General features: G+C 34.5%; 1 protein-coding gene across 2 annotated transcripts; it reads left to right on the top strand.

Moving 5' to 3' along the window:
• The first annotated feature begins 11,278 nt into the window (after positions 1-11,278).
• LOC138321249 (sushi, nidogen and EGF-like domain-containing protein 1) lies at positions 11,279-20,922 on the top strand. Of its 2 annotated transcripts, XM_069264801.1 has the most exons (4): positions 11,279-11,541; positions 13,498-13,590; positions 14,027-14,204; positions 19,864-20,922. In XM_069264801.1, the coding sequence occupies exons 1-3, from the start codon at positions 11,365-11,367 to the stop codon at positions 14,189-14,191; spliced, it is 435 nt and encodes a 144-aa protein (XP_069120902.1). In that variant the 5' UTR covers positions 11,279-11,364; the 3' UTR covers positions 14,192-14,204; positions 19,864-20,922. The 2 variants fall into 2 exon arrangements, with proteins under 2 accessions (XP_069120902.1, XP_069120894.1); XM_069264793.1 differs by lacking the exon at positions 19,864-20,922 and having other exon boundaries at positions 14,027-14,885.
• Positions 20,923-21,084: the final 162 nt, after the last annotated feature.

The following is a 21,084-nucleotide window of genomic DNA, read 5'->3' as shown; positions in this document are numbered from 1 at the left end:
CTTTTTACCAATATCCTAGTTCGAACAGGCTATATGGTAAAACTTGAGATAAATATGAATTTATTACATTGCCTGCCCCACCTCGTTATGGATGTCTAATTAACCACCTGAATCAGTCTCCAGAACAAATACATCATGCATGACTGGACTAAATGTAATCATCTGTTAAAACTTACTGCCCCTTATAGTCAACACCCCATAATTTATTTTTGACAGTGTTTTCTCTCTTAAACAGTGTGTTATTGCTCAAAGCATGCTATTTTTTCCAAAATGAAGACATATAAAATGGCTGACCTACATTTCAGGTAGAAATACAGTCCATCCTCGTTATACCGCCACCTTTAGTCCAGTCTATTTTGGTGTTATAAAGATAGTGGTGATCATGTTGAATTTGGTTTACAAATAAACAACATAGTACAGAATGGTGACACTATGGAAAGAATTTTAATATTTGGAACAATTATATTTCAGCACAGCATATTCTATATGGCAGCATGCGGGTGTGTCGGAATCAAAGGGGGAATCACATATAGGGCAAAACTGTTCTGAGGGTTCAATTGGCAGTATAGGAGGGTGGTGGTATTATCAAATGGTGATAATTCAAGAGAGCACTGTAGTATTATTATAACTAACCTGGATAGAGAAAGCAGTGGCCAAGTGGATAAGATGTCTGACGTCCCAACAAGTGGTTAAGGTCTACCACTAGCCTTCCACATTTTTCCATATTTGGTCAAGAGTGTTTGGCCCATATTCAGTTACCATATATATACAAGTCATAGGTAAGTAGTTATTTCCTCCCACTACCTAAACTTGCAATATTTAAATGCCATTAATGTTCCTCATCTGTTACTAGTGTAAAAGGATTGCAATGCATGATATGACCATAGTTATACCAACTGGACTTTGAAAACTAGTCATTTTTTCAGTTGATGAACTGTTCAATGTTAATATCAGTGATCAACCCCATACAGACCTGATACACAAGATCATAAAATCAAACCAAACACAAATATTATTACCTTATAATTGATTAAGATATTCACTAAACTTTAGCTTTTGTTAAATAATGGTATATCATTTAAGGGTGCTTTAATTTCAGATCATCATTTAATTTCCAACCACGCTCCTAAAGGTACCTAGTGAGTGAAGCAACGAGTTATTGTAACAACTTCAATTGTAAAATTGTTTTAAGAAAGATCTTGTTTATGGATGGAATGTTGCCAGATGCTGCACCTTGGTTCAGCTCGTTTATACTTTAGATGTCAGCTGTACAACTGTAACTGTGCCAGTAAACATTATTGACATACGACCTGGCGTTTTTGTACTTGACACCCTGGCATCTAATCACAGATATCGTTTGGCAGTTGAAAGTGTGAGTTTGTTAGATATACCCCAACAAAGTGACAAACTGAGAGATAAATACAAAACTAAAGGTATGTCTGACATGTGCCAGGCTATAGTAACATGTATTCAACAGGTACTTGTAATAATAGTGTGATAGCAGAATCAAAATGCATCGCAAAAAACATAGTTCAAACTCAGGACCTCCAAACACATAGCTGCAAGTTCTACCAGGGCTTAAACTCAGGACCTGCGAACACTAGCTGCAGGGCTCAAACTCAGGACCTCCAAACACTAGCTGCAAGTTCTATCAGTGTTCAAACTCAAGACCTCCAAACACTAGCTGCAAATTCTACCTGGGCTCAAACTCAGGACCTCCAAACACTAGCTGCAAGTTCTACCAGAGCTCAAACTCAGGACCTCCGAACACTAGCTGCAAGTTCTACCAGGGCTCAAACTCAGAACCTCCAAACACTAGCTGCAAGTTCTACCAAGGCTCAAACTCAGGACCTCCGAACACTAGCTGCAAGTTCTACCAAGGCTCAAACTCAGGACCTCCAAACACTGGCTGCAAGATCTACCAAGGCTCAAACTCCTCCGAACACTAGCTGCAAGTTCTATCGGGGCTCAAACTCAAGACCTTTAAACAATAGCGCTGCATGTTCCACCAGGGCTCAAACTCAGGGACCTTCAAACACTAGCCGCAAGTTCTACCAGGGCTCAAACTCAGGACCTCCAAACACTAGCTGCAATTTCAACCAGGGCTCAAACTCAGGACTTCCAAACACTAGCTGAAAGTTTTCCCAATTGAACAAACTAGTTGGTTTCCATCAATCGACCTGATCCAGAATTGTTACAAAAGTACAATAAAAGAAGATTGAATTAAGCAGGACTGAATAGATAAGAAACAGTTTGATACTTGGTTCCAATCATATAATGCTTGTCACTAATTCACAGATCCTTGTGAGTCAACTGCAGTTGACAATGTATCGTACTGGAGGTCCATTTGCAATGAGCATTTTTCTCCAGCAAGCTTCTTTTACAGACCTGAATACAACTCGCAATTTTGCAGTAAACACTCTAAAAAAGTAATACCTTAATGCATATGCATAAAACATACATTAAGAACCTATTTAAATTCCATTTTGGGGTCTGAAGGCCCATGGATTGGACTAAAAACAAATAAATAATGTTCAGACATACAGTCATCTTCATCATAATTTTTTTTGCTCTATTTATCTAATTTGACAAATAATGATACTTAAAGATGCTCCACCACCGACAAATGGTATTTTTTCACAATCAAAAACAGCAGCAGAAGATTTAGTATTTTTCTTCAATCATAAAAGTTACTTACTGTACACCATTACCACCACTGAAAAGTTTGAGCTTCTAATTTTACTTCAAGTTAAAAATATTAAAAAATAATTAATTGCATCCCGGAAAAAATTCCGTGGCACTATCCTATATGGAATGAAGTACTGATTGCGCATGAACCAAAGGCAAAATAAACTATTTTGTATTATTTTTTGTGTTAATTAGACATATATATACATGATTAAACACCAATTATTGTTCAAATAATGAATATCATTTATGCTCTGTCGCCGGTGGAGCATCTTTAAAGGTAAATAAGATATCTTTTCACTGCATTAGATGGCATCCTTCAAATTTAATTAAAAGTCAAGATAATCTTTATATTTCCAACAGAACCTTTAGAAATTTTTATCAGCTGTGTACAGCTAAAGTGTAAAGACACAAGATTTAGGCTTGGAAAAGTTTCACCCTTAATACCATCCCATGTGCTACTTGTTTACATTTGAATTGTTACATTGGGTTTTATTAACTGAAGCTACATCTATAGAGTAGTGATATTAGATACTGTTGCTAGGTTACAGTCTCCACTACACTGACAATTTCTAAATTATCTTGATCAATCTTGGCACCAATCAGCTGTTTGTGCAGCAGGAATGTTCCTATAAATACAGAATGCATTTTATATAAGATTGTAGCCTACATTTCAGACGAGCAAAGATAGGCAGGAACAGTGAAGGGTACAGATGATGATTTTTTTGTACTTCATAGGGTGATCTAGTAAATGCTAGTGAAAAAGAAACACACTAATATCTTCTTTATTGTATGTGGTAGGAAAGCCATCTAGCATGTTCACAACAACATTACCAGTACATTACTTTACCACTGCATACATATTTACACATTTATTGAAACAGGAATGGGATTGAAAAGAAAAATTTTGTTGCATATGCAAATGAATTCTTACATGCAACAAAACGTTGTTAAAATGTTGCCACACTCCATCTGTGTTTCTGTTCACATCAAGAACAAGCTAAATGTTTGATTAGTTTTTACTATCAAAATCCTCATCATGGTATTGGCTGGCTTCATAGACTTCCAAAGCCTCTTTCTGGGTTGCTGAATATCATTCGATTCGACTAGACTCTTGTTCAACCTCGAGTGCTTTCGTTCGTTTGTATACATGCTTTCATTTTGCTAAGTAAAACTGAAATTCAGATAAAGCATTGGTTGGTCAATAGTGCATCCAACCATTTCACTACAAAAGTACCTTACAAGTCTTCCAGTATAACATATTCAGCATATTCTATATGCACAATGACAATAGAATTGTATGAATTTTGAGTGTTGACATAGAAACAAAACTTGGAGCTCATAACCTGAAGTGCTGAACTGATTCTCTGTTAGACAAGACTCAAAAATGCAAAATGTCAGTAGCTTCCAGTTAGACACTAAAACTCTAGGTTGAAGCATCCTTGTTCAATAAACAGGTGGCTTAAAACTAAACATTTTATAACCACATTGTTACTTGTTTAAAACATGTTCATTATATGAAGTTGTCCAATGCTATGTTAGCTGTTTTCGTAATTTGCTAAATCAATGCTTACATAAAGGAACAAAGGTTCTGCTACTCCCACACCTGACTACCAAAAAATTTGGATGAGAATTTCCTGGAACAAATATACCAGCAGCCACTCCTCCAACGCTCCTGATAATATTCTTTACACATTCTGGTGTGCCTATTGGGTTGAATACGGTTTTTGCACAATGTGAAGGGTTTATTTATTGCCAATGTGGTAAAGATAAGGTAGGAGTAATGGGGTGAAATAGAACACATACACATCATTCTTTGTAAATAACCTTTCCTTACCAAGTTCCTTTTATAAATCACTTAAAATAGATACTTTAAATACAGTTTTTAATTGAAAGATACCACTGATAAATCTTTCAAATACTTGTTTTATCTCTGGAGCTTATGTACCATATAATATTCTTTATTTCTCTGCTGAAGTTCATTTATGTACAGAACAGGTGTTGAGTCTACAACCACTATGCGGGGATGAGTCATGGTTCCCAGTGGGCATTTCCATACCTTACTGGTTTTGATGTTTTCAGAGGGGAACTGAACGATAATAACTTCCCATCATCATCACATAAAACATATTTCTAACTGAAGACTTCCGAATTTCTACCATGTTTATATGGATTTAACATCTCTCTGTGGAGAGCTTTGGCCTCACCTTTTTACAGTCTGAATGACCTAAACAGCTGTATTATATTTCATTGGCCATGGCAATAACCTGGTTCTGACACATAGTTAGCCTTTACCAATTACCATAGTTCTAAGTGTCTCTTTCAAAATACATATTTATTTTGAGTTGACTCATACTTGGTAATTATTGATTTAGTATTAATGAATTCATGAATTTCTATATTCTACATCAAAAAATCAGCTTACAGCAAACTGTCATTCAAATGACCTTGAGACCAAACTGTGACCTTTAGTCAAAAGGAAATGAAAGACTTTCAGATAGTGCAGTCTGACCTTGAGTTAGATTAATGACCTTGAAACGAACAACGGCATTGAAATTGAAAAATGACCTTATGACCAAATCTAACCTTGAAATAAAGTGGACCTTCACTTTTTTTTCATAAATAGCTTTTATTGCAGGTTGTGAAGCAAAAAGGATATTAAACAAATAAAGTAGTTATTTCCTCTGGAAAAGAATTTAATTTAAATCCAAATATTGTACATGTATACATTTAGTTTTTCACGCATGTATGAATCTGCCTGAAAAATAATTACATCAAATATGAATAAAAACACACAAAAAAACGTGCATTTGATTTTACACATTATCAACAGGAATCTCCATATGATAGCATAATAAGTTGACAATTAAGTTGTAAACAGGTAAAATCATCCTAAGGTATAACAGACATATGACACTTGGATTTTCCACTTCACTTATTCACCTGAAGTGTAACACATTTATAAGGAAAATCATTCAGGCAGAAAAATATGAAGTTTATAGCAGGCAATGTCAACAACAGAGTTATCTCCCCTGTGTTTGAACAAACTCAAATAATGAATTCTGGAATGAACATGATTTGGGTGATAAGGGTAAAATACTGAAACTGACAAACAGAACTGGGGTTTATGCTAATTTATGATCACTACAACTTCTTCTTGTCATTTGATTTATTGTTGATATTGTAAAATAATCCTTGTTGACAAAAGATTTGATAACTTATTGATTTGGTTTGATTAGGTTTAAGGTCCTATTTAACAGACAGGTTCATTTAAGGATGGCCTTCCGTGTGTGCTTGTGTTGCGGTGTGTGATTAATGTCTGAATTTTTTGGGAGGCTGCAGTATGAATTGGATGCCTTATTTAAAACAACCTGAAAAAAATTTATGGGTGATCAGAAATCCAATTTTGAGTGAATTAAACTAAATTTAAGGAACTTGCAAAAAGCAGCAGAAAGTAAAGTAAATATTTCAAAAGAAATCCGGAACCTCTGGATGAGCAGAAATTTCTTGCTGAGGTCAAAGATCACAGAATGGTGGTCTGTACACAGCTGCAGTCCTGATAAGAAATCAGATAGGTTGCTGACGATTGGCCAGCTTCCACCTCTCTATTTATATTTTATACACAGAAATGTAAACATGACGTTTCTGCTTCAAAATTACTATCTGTGTTTAGATTAAACCTACCAATGGTATAAAAAGTCCCGCTCCATGTACGAATGGACCTGCTATCTTATCCATACTGTGTGGTTGTCATGGTTGGTCTTATGGATGAAAAACAAACTGTTTTGATGATCAGACCAGAAGTTCATAAATATTTACTAATCTATATATTGAAGAAGTCACCGTCTTAAAGAATAGCATTAACTTCACAAGGAGTGAATAAGATACTTGTCCACTAAATCCTGACATGCATTTAGTCAAACATATCCTACCATAAGTTTTTCTTTCAACTTTGTCTTAGTGATCAATTTAAACAATCAGACCTTTTCGTAAAAAATTTTGTGTACAGCTTTCCATTTTGAAAGCAATTTTACTCAAAACTTTTGCTTAAGATATAAAATGACGTAATTACAAAGCACTGTACATTGTCTGTACATGCTTCAGATATAAAATGACCTAATTAAAAAGTACTGCACATTGTCTGTGCATAATATACTGTATGATCCATCATATTTAAACTTGGTGTGCCACAGTTAAGGATGCATTGAGGAGGATCATTGGTTTGGTTTGTATTTTGTGTAAATGACTGTGTTTTTGGAGGCTGCAGTACATTTGTGTTGTATCTCATTCTGACAGTGGCACTCATGCCCATTCCATAGTGCTATCTCACTGAAGCATTCCTCCAAAGACATTTGACAAACACAATGCGTGTTAACCGTTAATAGCATTACACGAACACATTTTATCTAAAGGAGATGGAGGATTAAAATGAACCTTCTCTCTTCCATATATGCTCTTAATTTCAACTACTTATATAATCATTTTGTGTATTTGTATCTAAATGTTATTATGTTTCTTTCAGCCTTATTGCTTGTAAAATAATTCAACAACTCAATAAACAATCTCATACAGATTTTAAAGACCTCATTATATGTAATTTAAATCAATTTCTCAATAATTACCTAATGTAAATTCAATTCCTGTCCTGGTTTAGTTTTAAAATAAACTGCCAGAATAATTTACACTGGTGGACTTTTACAATTTTTTAATCAGTAGCGATTATTTGGAGCATTCCTTATTTTCGCTCAGGCATGATGCAGTAAAAAAACAGCTATCTACCTCACACACAATAGGAGGGTTCAGACCCTGTATCAGGTTTGACACTGTTACTATCTGGACTACAGTCAGCTTATCTTGTCTACTGTTATGGAACAACATACTGAAATTCTTCAAACATCTCAAGAGGTCACATACAATTTGTCTATATCAACCTCAATTTGTTTCTGAGGTTAGTAAAAGTGAACTTTTGTTCCACATACAAGCTGTTTGTAACTTATCTGTACATGACTCATGATCAAAGTTTGTACCCAGAAATCTGCAGTTATTTTTTTCTGGAATCATAGGTGACCAAGTAGGTACTAGTTAAGCTGCCCCAATGTCCAACTCCCATATGGAATATTTACCAGATACTGACTGCTAGTCAGTGGTTTTTCTCCAAGTACTCAGGCTTTCCTTCACAATCTAAACCTGGTATGTCCTTTCATGACCCTGCAACTAGAGAATCTTGGTACCACAACACTTTGGTTTTTTGATTAGTTTGTGTTACCAAGATGCTCTGGTTGCCCTGAAATTTGATTCATTATTAACTGATTGTATGTAATAAGAACTGTTTTTAAATCCATAATTGGTTCAACTCAACCTTTTTTCTATGCATGAAAACATAAAACAACAAAACTAGCACAAGACGTTTCTTTTTAGAATTAAAATGATGAAATAAAAAAAATCCCTGAGTAAAATTAAGAGACAACTTTTTTCCAATCTGACTAAAACATTTGAATTTTCCCTATTACTTCATATGGAGATAATATCTCCCAAGTCTTTTTCCGGTGAAATAAAATTTTTCCTGTATTGGAGATTTCTTTCTGCGATGTGTCATAATGAGTGTTTTTATTAAACAATAGCCATGTTAGGGAAGTAGAACATAGAAGCCACATTCGGCTACTAATCATTCACTTGAACCTCCACCTGGCTGGTTGTATTTTATCAGGTAATGTTCTTATCATAGAAGCTGGGAGTACCATGACTACCAGATCTATCCTCCATATTTAATTTGAGCAGAAACCCTTCAGTGATACCATAATGATAAGAACAGGAAGTCCAGAGAAACAAATCAAGATGAAACGCTGCCTTAGTCAGGAATGAACCAGGTACAAACACACATAGGCAAAATCCCCTGTATTTTGATGATATTTCAGGGTTTATCTATCGACGATTATACCAAATAACACAAAGGTACAAATATAGAATGCCTAATCAAGGTACAATACACAGGTACAGAATATATGGTACAGATGGTACTCACTTGTAGGTTCATAAACCAGGTACACACAGGTACAAGTTCCAATGCAGAGGTACTCAATTCAGATAAAATATACAGGTAACCAAAATTCAGACACAATACACAGCTAACTAATTCTGGTACAATACACAGGTAACCAATCCTGGTACAATACACAGGTAACCTATCTAGGTGCAATACACAGGTAACCAATCCTGATACAATACACAGGTAACCAATCAAGGTTCAATACACAGGTAACCAATCCAAGTACAATACACAGATATTCAATTCAGGTACAATTCACAGGTAATCAATCCTGATACAATACACATGTACTCAATTCAGGTACAATATACAGGTAACCAATCCTGATACAATACACAGGTACTCAATTCAGGTACAATATACAGGTAACCAATCCAGGTACAATACACAGGTACTAAATCCAGGTACAATACACAGGTAACCAATCCAGGTACAATACACAGGTAACCAATCCAGGTACAATATGCAAGTACTCAATCCAGAAAAACACAGGTACTCAATCCAGGTACAATACACAGGTACTCAATCAAGGTACAATACACAGGTAACCAATCCAGAAAAAAAAACACAGGTCACCAATCCAGGTACAATACACAGGTAACCAATCCAGGTACAATACACAGGTAACCAATCCAAGTACAATGCATTCAATACAGTACCCATTCAAGCAATCAAGGTACAACAGTGTACATTCACACAGGTACCAAGTCAAATTACACTACACAGTGGTACAAAACACAATGACAGTGACACATGCATCCAATCCAGAAACAAACCCTATTGTACTCATGCAATCAAGGACACAAGTACCAAATCAAGGTAAATTACACGGGTAATTTTAGATTCATTTCTAAATACGCGTCTTATGCTTTTAGGAATAGCACGGGTTCAGCATGTTCAGAACTGGTCGAAGACAGTTTTGAGTCTTTTCACTTACCATTTTGTCAAGTGGAAAACGTACATATTATTTAACCTGGTCGCAATTACTTATGTTCTTATAAGGCCCTTTTACTCCACCACACATGATAGGAATGGCTCTGCAGTAAAACGTCAATAACAGTCCGTGCGAGATGTCAACATCTTAGGTCATAGGAAGGGATATTTTGACAGATAACGTTACAGTAGGCATGGGTAACACTTTCTTGTAGAAAGCTGCATTGCAAAGATTATGAGATTTTTAACAGTGACTAATAAAACAAAGTTGTCATACATCAAATAAAACAAAAATCGACTAATACGAAACATACTTTACCTAACGTTACAAGTCAGCACGCACGTGGAAAGCTCCTCGCTAGAAAGTTATCAAAGAAAGATAACTCTAACGAGATAGTCCGAAATTACGTCATAGCAGTCAGCTCCTACTTAGTTGATGATCTTACCAAATCATCAAAAAACAAATAATCAAATGGTGATTTCAAGTAATATTCAAACTTCAATTTCATTTTTAGACTTATTTTTTCGACGAAATAACGAAATGGCACAAACCACCTCAATAAACTCATTGTAGAAGTAGATAGAAATAGTCTTAAATAGATCTACATGTACATGTAGTTCAAAATCAGGAACTTGGTGAAAAAAAAGTGGAAAAGTTCGGTTTTCGATATTAAGCAATATTTATATAAAATAGCTGATAAGCCCATATAGCTCTGGAAAAAATGAGAAAAACTTCATCCTTAACAGTACCAAGTAAATTCTACTGAAAGAAAAACTTTCTTATCTAAATACAAAATTAATTCTATGTTCACAGACTATGAAAATTTAATAAAGTTATTGTCATCTAATGAACAACAACTTCTGCAAGATGAGGAAAGCGGGCTTACTGAATGCTTAATTAAGTTGTTCTTGTTTATTATTTTTGTGTTATACATGTAATGTTATCTTTGTAATTTGCTATCGATCCTTGTTTGTGGATGTAAAAATGCAAATAAATGAATTGAATTGAATTGAATCATCAAGAAATAAAGACTAAATAACTGGAAATTCTGGAGCCACTAGAAAGGCATGCCTACAATTTGTATGTTAAAAGTCACAGCCAATAAAGATTCGTGCCACTGTTTTCGAAAAAGTCTGCGAGCTAGGGTAACACACTTAGATGTTGTAATATTTTCGCATCGGTTAACTATATAAGATAAACTATTTTGCTAATGCTTATTTTATTTACTAATTCAATATCCTAATTAAACTATGAAATCACAGGTGCATCTCTAAAACTGCGTTCTGTATCTCACAGTAAAACTTGGGGCAGTTCAGGAGAGAAAAAACCTTATCAACATTACAGGCTTGTAGAGCCTTCATTTGAGGACGACGCTCAGATTGAAAGCCGCACATTTAACCAAAGTGTATCGTTAATTCGTTATCCGATTACTTTGATGTAGATCAACAAAAAATTACCTGTTTCTTCTATTGCCTCCAGTTTTACTATGGCATATTCCAGGGGTGAATATAACGACAATGATAGTAACCCCTTGAGTATCAAGGATGTTCTTTTCTCTGATTCTTATGTTTGATATTTTATAGGTGAACACAAACGGAGACATTACATTCGCGAGTCATTAAATACACTCCCTCCGCATTCCATAGTTCCAGCTTCGTGATGATAGCTGGATTTTGGACCGACATTATAACGACTAATGAAGGACACATTTGGTATAAGCTCAGCACAAGTCCAGATCTTTCTAAACCGAACAGGATCGGACGTACAGTCAGGATTTCCAGGGCAGGAAGACTTCATTCTGAGTTTGGTGTTCATCGTTACATGGAGTGAAGTACTCTTTTATAGGGCAAGCAGAGACCAATTCCTCTCAGTGGTAAGTGTTGATTTCGATGTTCTGTCAAGTTGAAGATTGATCTAGAGTCTAATCTTTTGCTATTAAATTCCACTGGAAATGTTGTGCTTTGTTTGCTATGAGGGTCGTTTGCGCATAACGTATGCGTGTTTAACTTGTTGTTATTGTGAATACAATTGTGAGACAATTCCATTATTGAGAGCAAGGATTTTCCTTGAAATCCATGGTTCATCTCTGAAATCTGTCTTAATTATCGAAATCTGTAGATGCAATAACATCGACATTAAACAAACTTTTATGTAGAAACGATCCAAAGTCTTTATCATCATGTACATTTGTACAACTGTGATGAATATGAACTTAAACGTACTCCTTTATCTCGTATTTACCCCCTCATGAAAAAACAGGAGTAAGGCAAATCACTTCATACAAAAATTATCTTGAGAACTCCACCGCCGACAGAGCATAAATGATAGTCATCATTTGAGCAATAATTGGTGTTTAATCATGTATATATATGTCTAACACAAAAAATAACATAAAATATTTTATTTTGCCATTGGTGCATGTGCAATCAGTACTTCATTTCCTATAGGATATAGTGCCACAGATTTTTTTCGGATGCAGTTAATTCTTTTTCATATTTTTAACTTTATGTAAAATTAAAAGCTCAAACTTTTCAATGGTGGTAATGGTGTAAAGTAATGAACTTTTTGTAACTCTTGTTGACGCCCTCATCAATACGATTAAAGATCATTTCAATACTGTGAAATTTACCGCATATTATAAAAATGAAAACATAAAAAGGAAATTTGACAATAATTGGAGAAAATGGAAACATTTTATTGAAATGTAGCTATAAAAATTTAACAGGCATGTGTGAAACCAAAACTTTAATTTTAATTCCTGACTTTGCCTTTTTAGAAAAAAAATGTCTTTTTTTTTCGTTTTTTTTTTTTTTTTTCTTGTTTTTTTTTTTCTCTTCTTCATCATCTTATAGCAGTTGTGGGATCTCTCTCTCTTTCTCTTTCTTCCTTCTTTTTCTCACCCCCTCTCCAAATTTAAGTGTTTGATGTATAGTTGATAATAAAAACGATGATTTTCTTTCCTTTGTGTATGAGTTAAGAGTTTGTGAAGGTATACAAGGGTGTGTAAGTGTGTGTGCATATGTTAGGGTGTGTATGTATGTATGTATGTCATATATGTATTTAACTTCAACACTATATATGTACCTGTGCATGTACGCTTTGTAAGTATGCTTGTATATGTATCTATGTATGCATGTAAGTATGTATTTTTATAAGGAAATATGTAACTACTATACATATGATTTACAATATATGTGTGTATGTATAAAATCTATGTAATAGATGTATGAATGTATGTATGTACTTCATATGATTGCAATTACTATACATGTATAATGTATATGGTATGTCGGAGTGAATGTGTATATGCTTGTATTATGTTATGTACTATAAAATGTCTTGAAAAATAAAAAATAAATATAAAAAAAACCTTTTTGTAACTCAAGAAAAATACTAAATCGTCTGCTCCTGTTTTTGATAGTGAAAAAATAGCATTCGTCAGCGGAAAACAAGGACTTCCTGACCAATGTGAAATTTATCTCCTTTGACTGTACATTGAACTACTCACCATAGGAATTTTAAAACGTTATCTTGTCTGAGTTTCCAAACAGATTTTTGAAGGCCAACAATGTTATATAATCAATAGTCAGTACCGGGTATTCTAAATATTTCAGAAACATTCGTGTATTATTTTTGTCGTATGTTTTGAGCTGAGAATTAATAACATCATATTTTCGTATATACATGTACATGTAATAACATTTTTGTGATTTACTGTAATTTAATTTATGATTCCTCAAACATTTTTGTATTAGACTCTTTTATATTCTTTTTAATAAAACAACAACACACGGACGAAATTATTTCGTTTTTCCTTCACTGATTACAGAGGAACCCTTTCCAGATCGTCCTGACAACTGATGGTACAAAGTCCTTTGTAATGCTGCATTATTTAAAACTAGACTGGGCCAGAAACGCGATGGTAAGTTCAAATTCTTGTGCTCACAACCTTCTGTTGTTAGCCAGAAATATAGGTAACACATATAAATGCGTTTCTTGTTTGAAGCTTTCCTCTCGCGTTACCAATTTTAAATGTATTTTGTAGGTGTTGTTTTACTTATTGCATTGACATTCTGTGTCTTTTTTGTATTGCGTGATATGAAGTAAATGTGGAGTATCTGTTGTCAAAAACACGAAGCATGAAATTTCAATTCCATGCCTATAGCTTAATTAAGTACAAGTATATATTTTGTGTGAAGTTGAACACTGCAAAGTGATATGATCAATACTTTAATAAAAAGAAAAACAATCCTGGATGATATTCAATATTATCGTTAATCACATTTGTATTATCTTTTGACCAATCAGTCAATGGTTTTGTATCTGGTTACAGAAATGTTCATTGTGGCATTTTGTAGGTTGGGTTTAATGCTGGGGATGGTATAAGTAGTTACACTGTTAACGGATCCCTCTCTGATGACGTGATCAACCTCGTCTACCGATCTACTGTTGGAGTTCCTGGGAAGTTCTTGTTCCGGGTTGACAGAGGTGCCATTCAGCCGGCCTACGAAACTATCTCTTAAAACAACGGGACAGGTGTGTATAACGGACATATGTACAAGTTCACAATAAACGTTAAATGATGTCAATCATGAAATTCGATAGACCGAATTATTTGTCTCTAAAAATGAGTCACTTTTACTTTTTGTTTATTGATATGGTTGTTTTTGTTGCTTATTTTAAGAGTGAGATGATTCGGTCTAGAAATTTGAATACAGCCCAATGAGCCTATGTAGCTAATTAATGGTTTTAAAACAATGAAATCTTCTTTTACAATATATATTGTAGATAAATGTGTATTAACCTAGTTGAATGTTTATTTTATTATTATTGCTGATCGATAAACATATTTATCTCTTTTAAAATTATTGCAATATCGAATATGCACACATGTACATGTATATATTTTGTAATGCGTTTGGTTCTTTACAAACATATTTAAACTATTTCCACAGTAATACTAAATACTAACGTTTGCTTATTGATATATATCATATTCTACTGCATGTTTCAATTTCTTAGTCAGAATGTTACCGTAGATTATCTATTACTCGGAATCAAACATTAAATATACTGAGTGCTGATTTTCATATTTGTTTTAAAAATTACATGATATTCGGGGTAAGTACATTTTCATATTTCTTAAAACGCTCATTTGCCTTTGATGAAATAAGTACAGGTACAATGTATACTGGTAAGTATGAGTGACAGTGACATTTTTAATTTCTTATTCTAAAAATTTTTTTTATCACTATGTATCAAGGTAAATTCCTCCGGCATCGGAGCAACCGCCTATATATATGACGGTAAAACGAAGTCAGATACACTCCACAAGGGATTATTGGGTTTAGTGTCTTTGGAGCGGATAAAATGAACTGTAGCTACTATTTGAAATATAAGGTATTTTATATCAGTAAATAACAGTAAAGTTAAAAAAAATTACACATGACATATTTTCGGTGAATAAAATGTGACCAATAGCCACGTTGTGAAAAAAAGACAGACGGATGATGAGCAATAGACGAAAAGCGATTTCAATAGCTCGTTAACCATTTGCTGATAGGGGGTTCAAAAGTCGTCTTTCAAGATCAGATAAAATCCAATAAAAGTATTTTGGCGTCTTATCCACAGTTTTCGTAACTTTGGATGTGACCGTCATCCCTAAAGTTTTAAGTGTGACCGATATCACTTTCATAACTTCTAATTAAGCACCGTATATGATTCTCCACTAGCAGATATAATGAATGAAATATTTTCTTCCAACAGTCATATATTACATATTAGTAAACGGGACAGTTTTGTGGCAGCAAAATTTATTTATTTGCAATTTATAACGTTTTAGTGAATAAAATGTGACCGATATCCCTGCTGTCAAAAAAATTTGTGTCGAGGTGTTTGCATAATCTGAGCTAGTTTGACGACATCTAATAATTTCACAGAGTCTCTAACAATACACTGTCTTTGACGCACGATAGGTTAAGAAGATGCATTGCTTTTATGTCATAATTTCAGCCGATTTTCATCTTGAAGCGGGCGTTTTTTCATTGTTTTTGTGTGTCCGATATCGTTTCCGGTGACGTAGGTTGTCCCCATTGGTAAGGTGCTCATGATCAACCGCCGACTGACAGGTAATCAGCTACACACACTATGGCCGCGTGTACGACCGCGTGTACACAGTGAAATCAATTAATATTATGTATACACCTTTGTTATTGTCGCAAGTTGTGGTGAATAAAACCACTTCTGTACATGTGTTTTACGTACTATTAACGTTAAGCTTAGTTATTTTATTGACAAAAAGGACCCACAAGTCTGTTTCTCGATATCGCCGTTCGTTTATATTGGACCATACAACGCAACTAGCAATTTCAAGAGCGATAGAAATATTACGTACGTGCAGAAGAGTCCGCCGTTTATTAGTAAGATCAAATCGTCGTCTGAGTGCCGTTTATTACCGGAGTACCCGTTTTAAAATTTGCAGACATGTGCGCGGAAGTGAGGTCACGACCGCACTGCGCTTGTTCAGAACTTCTATTCTTTGTTTCCGGGCGGGATTTCCCGTGTTAAAAATATCATGTAACCGAGAAAATACCAGATAGCAGGCACGATACGTGGTAGCACAAACGAGTTCGGTTTTCGTATTTTACACACATAAAGCTGACATATTTATTGAAAGACTACTTTCGAAATTACTTCAATTTTGGAACTATTCATATTAGAAAATACGAAGTGGCCATACGTACAGTACACAGACTGACTAGAAAGTCTGTTTCAGTACGGCACCGGGGGACTACCTATATTTAGGCCTAATCAAGATTTCAAAGACAAATCCGATATACCGCCAAACTCGATATATCGCTAAAATCAAGGAAAACAGAAGGTGGCGATATAACGGGGTTTTACTGTATGTATACTGGTAAGTATAAGTGACACACAGTGACATTTTTCATTTCTTATTCTAAAATTAAACCTAAAAAAATGTTTTACTAGTACCATGAGATACGTCCAGCTCTAATAATTAATACTGCCTGATGTGAATCGTATTTGCTTAAAGACAAGAAGATATATCACAAGTAAGGTTAGTATCAGGCTCAGTGATAGTCAACTACCGCGCGGCATTTAGGACGACGGCGGGAAACATAAAACGACCCGCGTTATGAAAATTAACATTTTATTTATTCTAATTAAACAGTTCTGAAGGTGATGATAAGTGTGCTAGTAAATGTATAGTTAATAACTTCTGCGACTCTACAAAATTATTGATCTCGTTTTACATTCCTATTTTAAAAATTAAAAGCCGTTCGGAAAGGTAGTGGCCCTTTAAATACTAAGAAGATTCATTTTAAGATAAAATGAAGAAAGTTTTGAAACTATGGAAATTATCCAAAATATGCAAAAGAAAATTTGTAACAAATATGTGAAAGAAACCTTGCAACAAATATGTGAAAGAAAATTTGTAACCTTTTCAGGTTGTAGTATTATTACATCTGTAACTCAAATGGGGATTGACTTTGGATGGATGGATGGATGGTGTCTGTTCAAGCCGTCGATAAAAAAAATAATACCGGTTTTATTGTTGAAAAGGAAATACATGTATTATATTTTAGAACATTTGTCTTTGTCAAAAATACCAAGGATGTTTCATTAATTGGCCTAAAACGTAAAATTAAATTAACCCCTTTTTGAAATTATTTTTGAAGAGGGCATTTTTCAAAAACAGCTGAAATTTTATTTATACATATGAATGCATAAAATTTCGATTTCAATCATAACTAAGAAAGAGGAGACACAATGGATAATTACCTTACTAAAGTCGGTTAACAACTGTTGACTGTTCCAGTGACGACATATTGATGCCCTGTTTTTGTTTTGTTTGCTTGTTTGTTTTTGTTTTTTGTAGCTCTTGATTCTAAAAAGCCTGATTCAGGATGAAAAACAATGAAATGACTAATATATATATTTCAATATTTCTTTTAAACGAATTGTTACGTCCATTTTAAAACAAATATTCGTATGGATATCTTACTTAAGAGGGTGCAGCTAATGAAGAATCACGCTGCTCATCGTTTCAATCCATTACCGGGAACAATTTAAATGGTAGCCAAGTTGATGTGCTCCATTTATAGCAGTAGCCAATGTTTTAGATGAATAGTTTCCATTTACTTTGGCAACTTAAGGAGTTATCAAATACAAGTGGATAATATTTTCATCCAAAGTATGTAAGCAGCTAACACTTCAACAGTTCTTCCACAACTGACTGCATTTTACAGTGTGTCCCTTTTAAGAAAATGTTCACAATCAGGTCAGGATATCCTTTTGCTCAAAGTCAGTTGTCTTTAACAAAGAAATAGTGTTACATTACACTTCATATAAATAAATGGAGTTTTATATGTAAAATATAAATAATCTAAGAATACAAATCTATTTACAAAATAGCAAGGTAATTTGTTTTCATTCACTGCTTGCGTGCAGCAATATTGTTTTTACAAACACATAAAAAATGAAGAAAAAAACCACCAATAACTCCATCCCTTTATTCACCATCCAAAATGAATGTAATTGACCAAATTTAATAAGGTAATTAACAAAAATTTCAAATAACAATGTAAACACCGAAGATGAATATAAAAGACATCAAATTTTCTCTACAATACATTATCTATATTTTCACTATCAATTAAAATAATTATATTGATACATTTACAAACATTAACCGTTGGTTTCAAAAGGTTACGTTTAGAATAAGCTAAAACTTCGCGAATTGGCAGGGATGCTGGATCCACCACCAGAATTCATGGAGAAACCTGAATCCTTTGCGTTGCCGCTGTTTTGACTGTCTGATCCTCCCTCGAACAGAGACATGAGAGTATCGCCACCTTTGTCTGTACCAAAGTTGAAGGAGAAACTCGTCTCCTGTTCCTTGCCTTCTAGACTGGGAGAAGTCTGGTCACCACTCCCGAACAATGTCACAAGGCTGTCTCCTCCACGAGAGGATTGATTTTCGGAACCTGATGAAAACAGAAGTATACTCGCGTTTTTATGCTTAGATATTTTACTCTACTAATACATTAAAGTTTAATACCAGAAATTTACTTAAAATGATTACTAGAAGTTACACGAACAGAACAAACTAAAACAATTGGACATAGTGTCTTTGACCTTGAACCTCAATCTGGTTCATTGTTGAACTGGGTCATTGATTGCAATGATAATATTCTTGTATTGTTGTCTAGGGAAGCAGTGATTTCGTTTGATGGTTGCTGACCAGATAATCTTGTATTGTCTAGTTTTGAGGTGATTTCGTTTGATGGTTGCTGACCAAATAACCTTGTATTGTCTAGTTACGAGGTGATTTCTTTTGATGGTTGCTGACCAGATAACTTTGTATTTTCTAGTTGTGAGGTGATTTCATTTGATGGTCGCTGACTAGATAAACTTGTATTGTCTAGTTTTGAGGCGATTTCGTTTGATGGTTGCTGACCAGATAACCTTGTATTATTTAGGTATGAGGTGATTTCATTTGATGGTTGCTGACCAGATAACCATGTATTGTCTAGTTATGAGGTGATTTCGTTCGATGGTTGCTGACCACATAACCTTGGATTGTCTAGTTACGAGGTGATTTCTTTTAATGGTTGCTGACCAGATAACTTTGTATTTTCTAGTTGTGAGGTGATTTCATTTGATGGTTGCTGACCAGATAACCATGTATTGTCTAGTTATGAGGTGATTTCGTTCGATGGTTGCTGACCACATAACCTTGTATTGTCTAGTTACGAGGTGATTTCTTTTAATGGTTGCTGACCAGATAACTTTGTATTTTCTAGTTGTGAGGTGATTTCATTTGATGGTTTCTGACCTGATAAACCTGTATTGTCTATTTATTTTATTTTATGATTCAATATCCTAATTAAACTATGAAATCAAAGATACAACTCTAAAATGCAGTCTGTAGACTTTTGAAATGTCACTCACGTTTCAGGGTGTGATACAAGTACAAATTGTATGTAAACAACATGTATACATCTTCGTGGAAAAATTAGCGAGGTATTTTTCGCGACTTAGGGTGCATTTGCTTTAGCGAAATTCAAACACCTACGCATATTTGCAACTATGCAGTATAGTTAGAGTCAACTGTCTATGACACAGACACGATCATCCTTTAGGTGACCGATTTATTTTTCATTTGTTTCAGTTTATCAAGTTACATCCTGCTCACGCGGCTAAATGATTGGACAGGTCTTTATAAATAGAAGTCAAGAAAAAAAGAAACAGAACCAGTTTGTAACTATGGAATGTAAATATATACCTAAGATTATGCAATCGGAACAAAAGACACGAATATTACTTATGTTATTGACAGACACTTATCTGGTTAATCTTGACGACAAAAAGCTTTATCAAAGTTTTAAAACATCCGTAATCTAATATTTTTTAAAACCAGTTTTATTACGGCGGCGTATAAGGACCACTATGTAATCTATCTTGTAGATTACTTAACATTTGTATGTACCACTTAGTATCTTGTACGTACAAGTGATCGAGATCGAGTTTTCTCGCACCTCGGACAGAGAATTCTCACATGATACCCGGTGCTAGATTTTTCTATCTCGTCCGATTTGGCTGGTACCATTACTTGATTGTTACAGTCCGCGCATGTGATGTCACATGTTTCGTATAATAAATGCTATTAGAAATATGTGCGTTCAGTCATTTACCATGCATTGTTTGGTTGTTTTTAATTATGAAAACAATATGTACCGACTGATCATAGTTTTTCTTTGATATAACCGAACTATAGTTATAAGCGGAATGACTGAATTCGATGCGCAGAAGAAATGGTTAATCGGCCTTGAACCAGGAGGCCAAAGACGGGATACTTTTGCACTCTAAACGCGTATATTAATGGGTTTTGTTATATCATAGAGGCGCGAGAAAGTATTTTCTACGTACAACATAGTATCTTGTATCTACAACTTATTATCAAGTATATACGTAAAACTGTATATAGTATCTTGCAGAGGGGCTGCGGTTGCGTAGTGGTTAAGATGTCTCGACATATCACCACAGGCCATCCACCTCTGTTCGAGTTCGAATCCCATATGGGGCAGTTGCCAGGTACTGACCGTTGATCGGTGGTTTTTCTCCGGGTACTCCGGCTTTCCACTACCAGCAAAATCTGCCACGTCCTTACGTGACCTTGAATGTTAATAGGACGTTAAACTAATAAAAACCCAATCCCGTATATTGCAGGTACAAGTTAAGTTGTACGCAGAAGATAATATCTTGTACAGGATACTATTTTGTACGTATACAATAGATAAAATTATGCAATGGCACTAATAAGCCGCCGTATATTTTCCACATAAGAGTACAAAAAGTTAAAATCAGTTTTAGGTAACATCCTTGCTGGGTT

This window comes from Argopecten irradians, chromosome 1 (assembly GCF_041381155.1).
Source record: "Argopecten irradians isolate NY chromosome 1, Ai_NY, whole genome shotgun sequence".
Taxonomy (NCBI): Eukaryota; Metazoa; Mollusca; class Bivalvia; order Pectinida; family Pectinidae; genus Argopecten; species Argopecten irradians.
The sequence above is the reverse complement of the archived record's forward strand: the minus strand, read 5'-3'. Positions and strand labels throughout refer to the sequence as shown.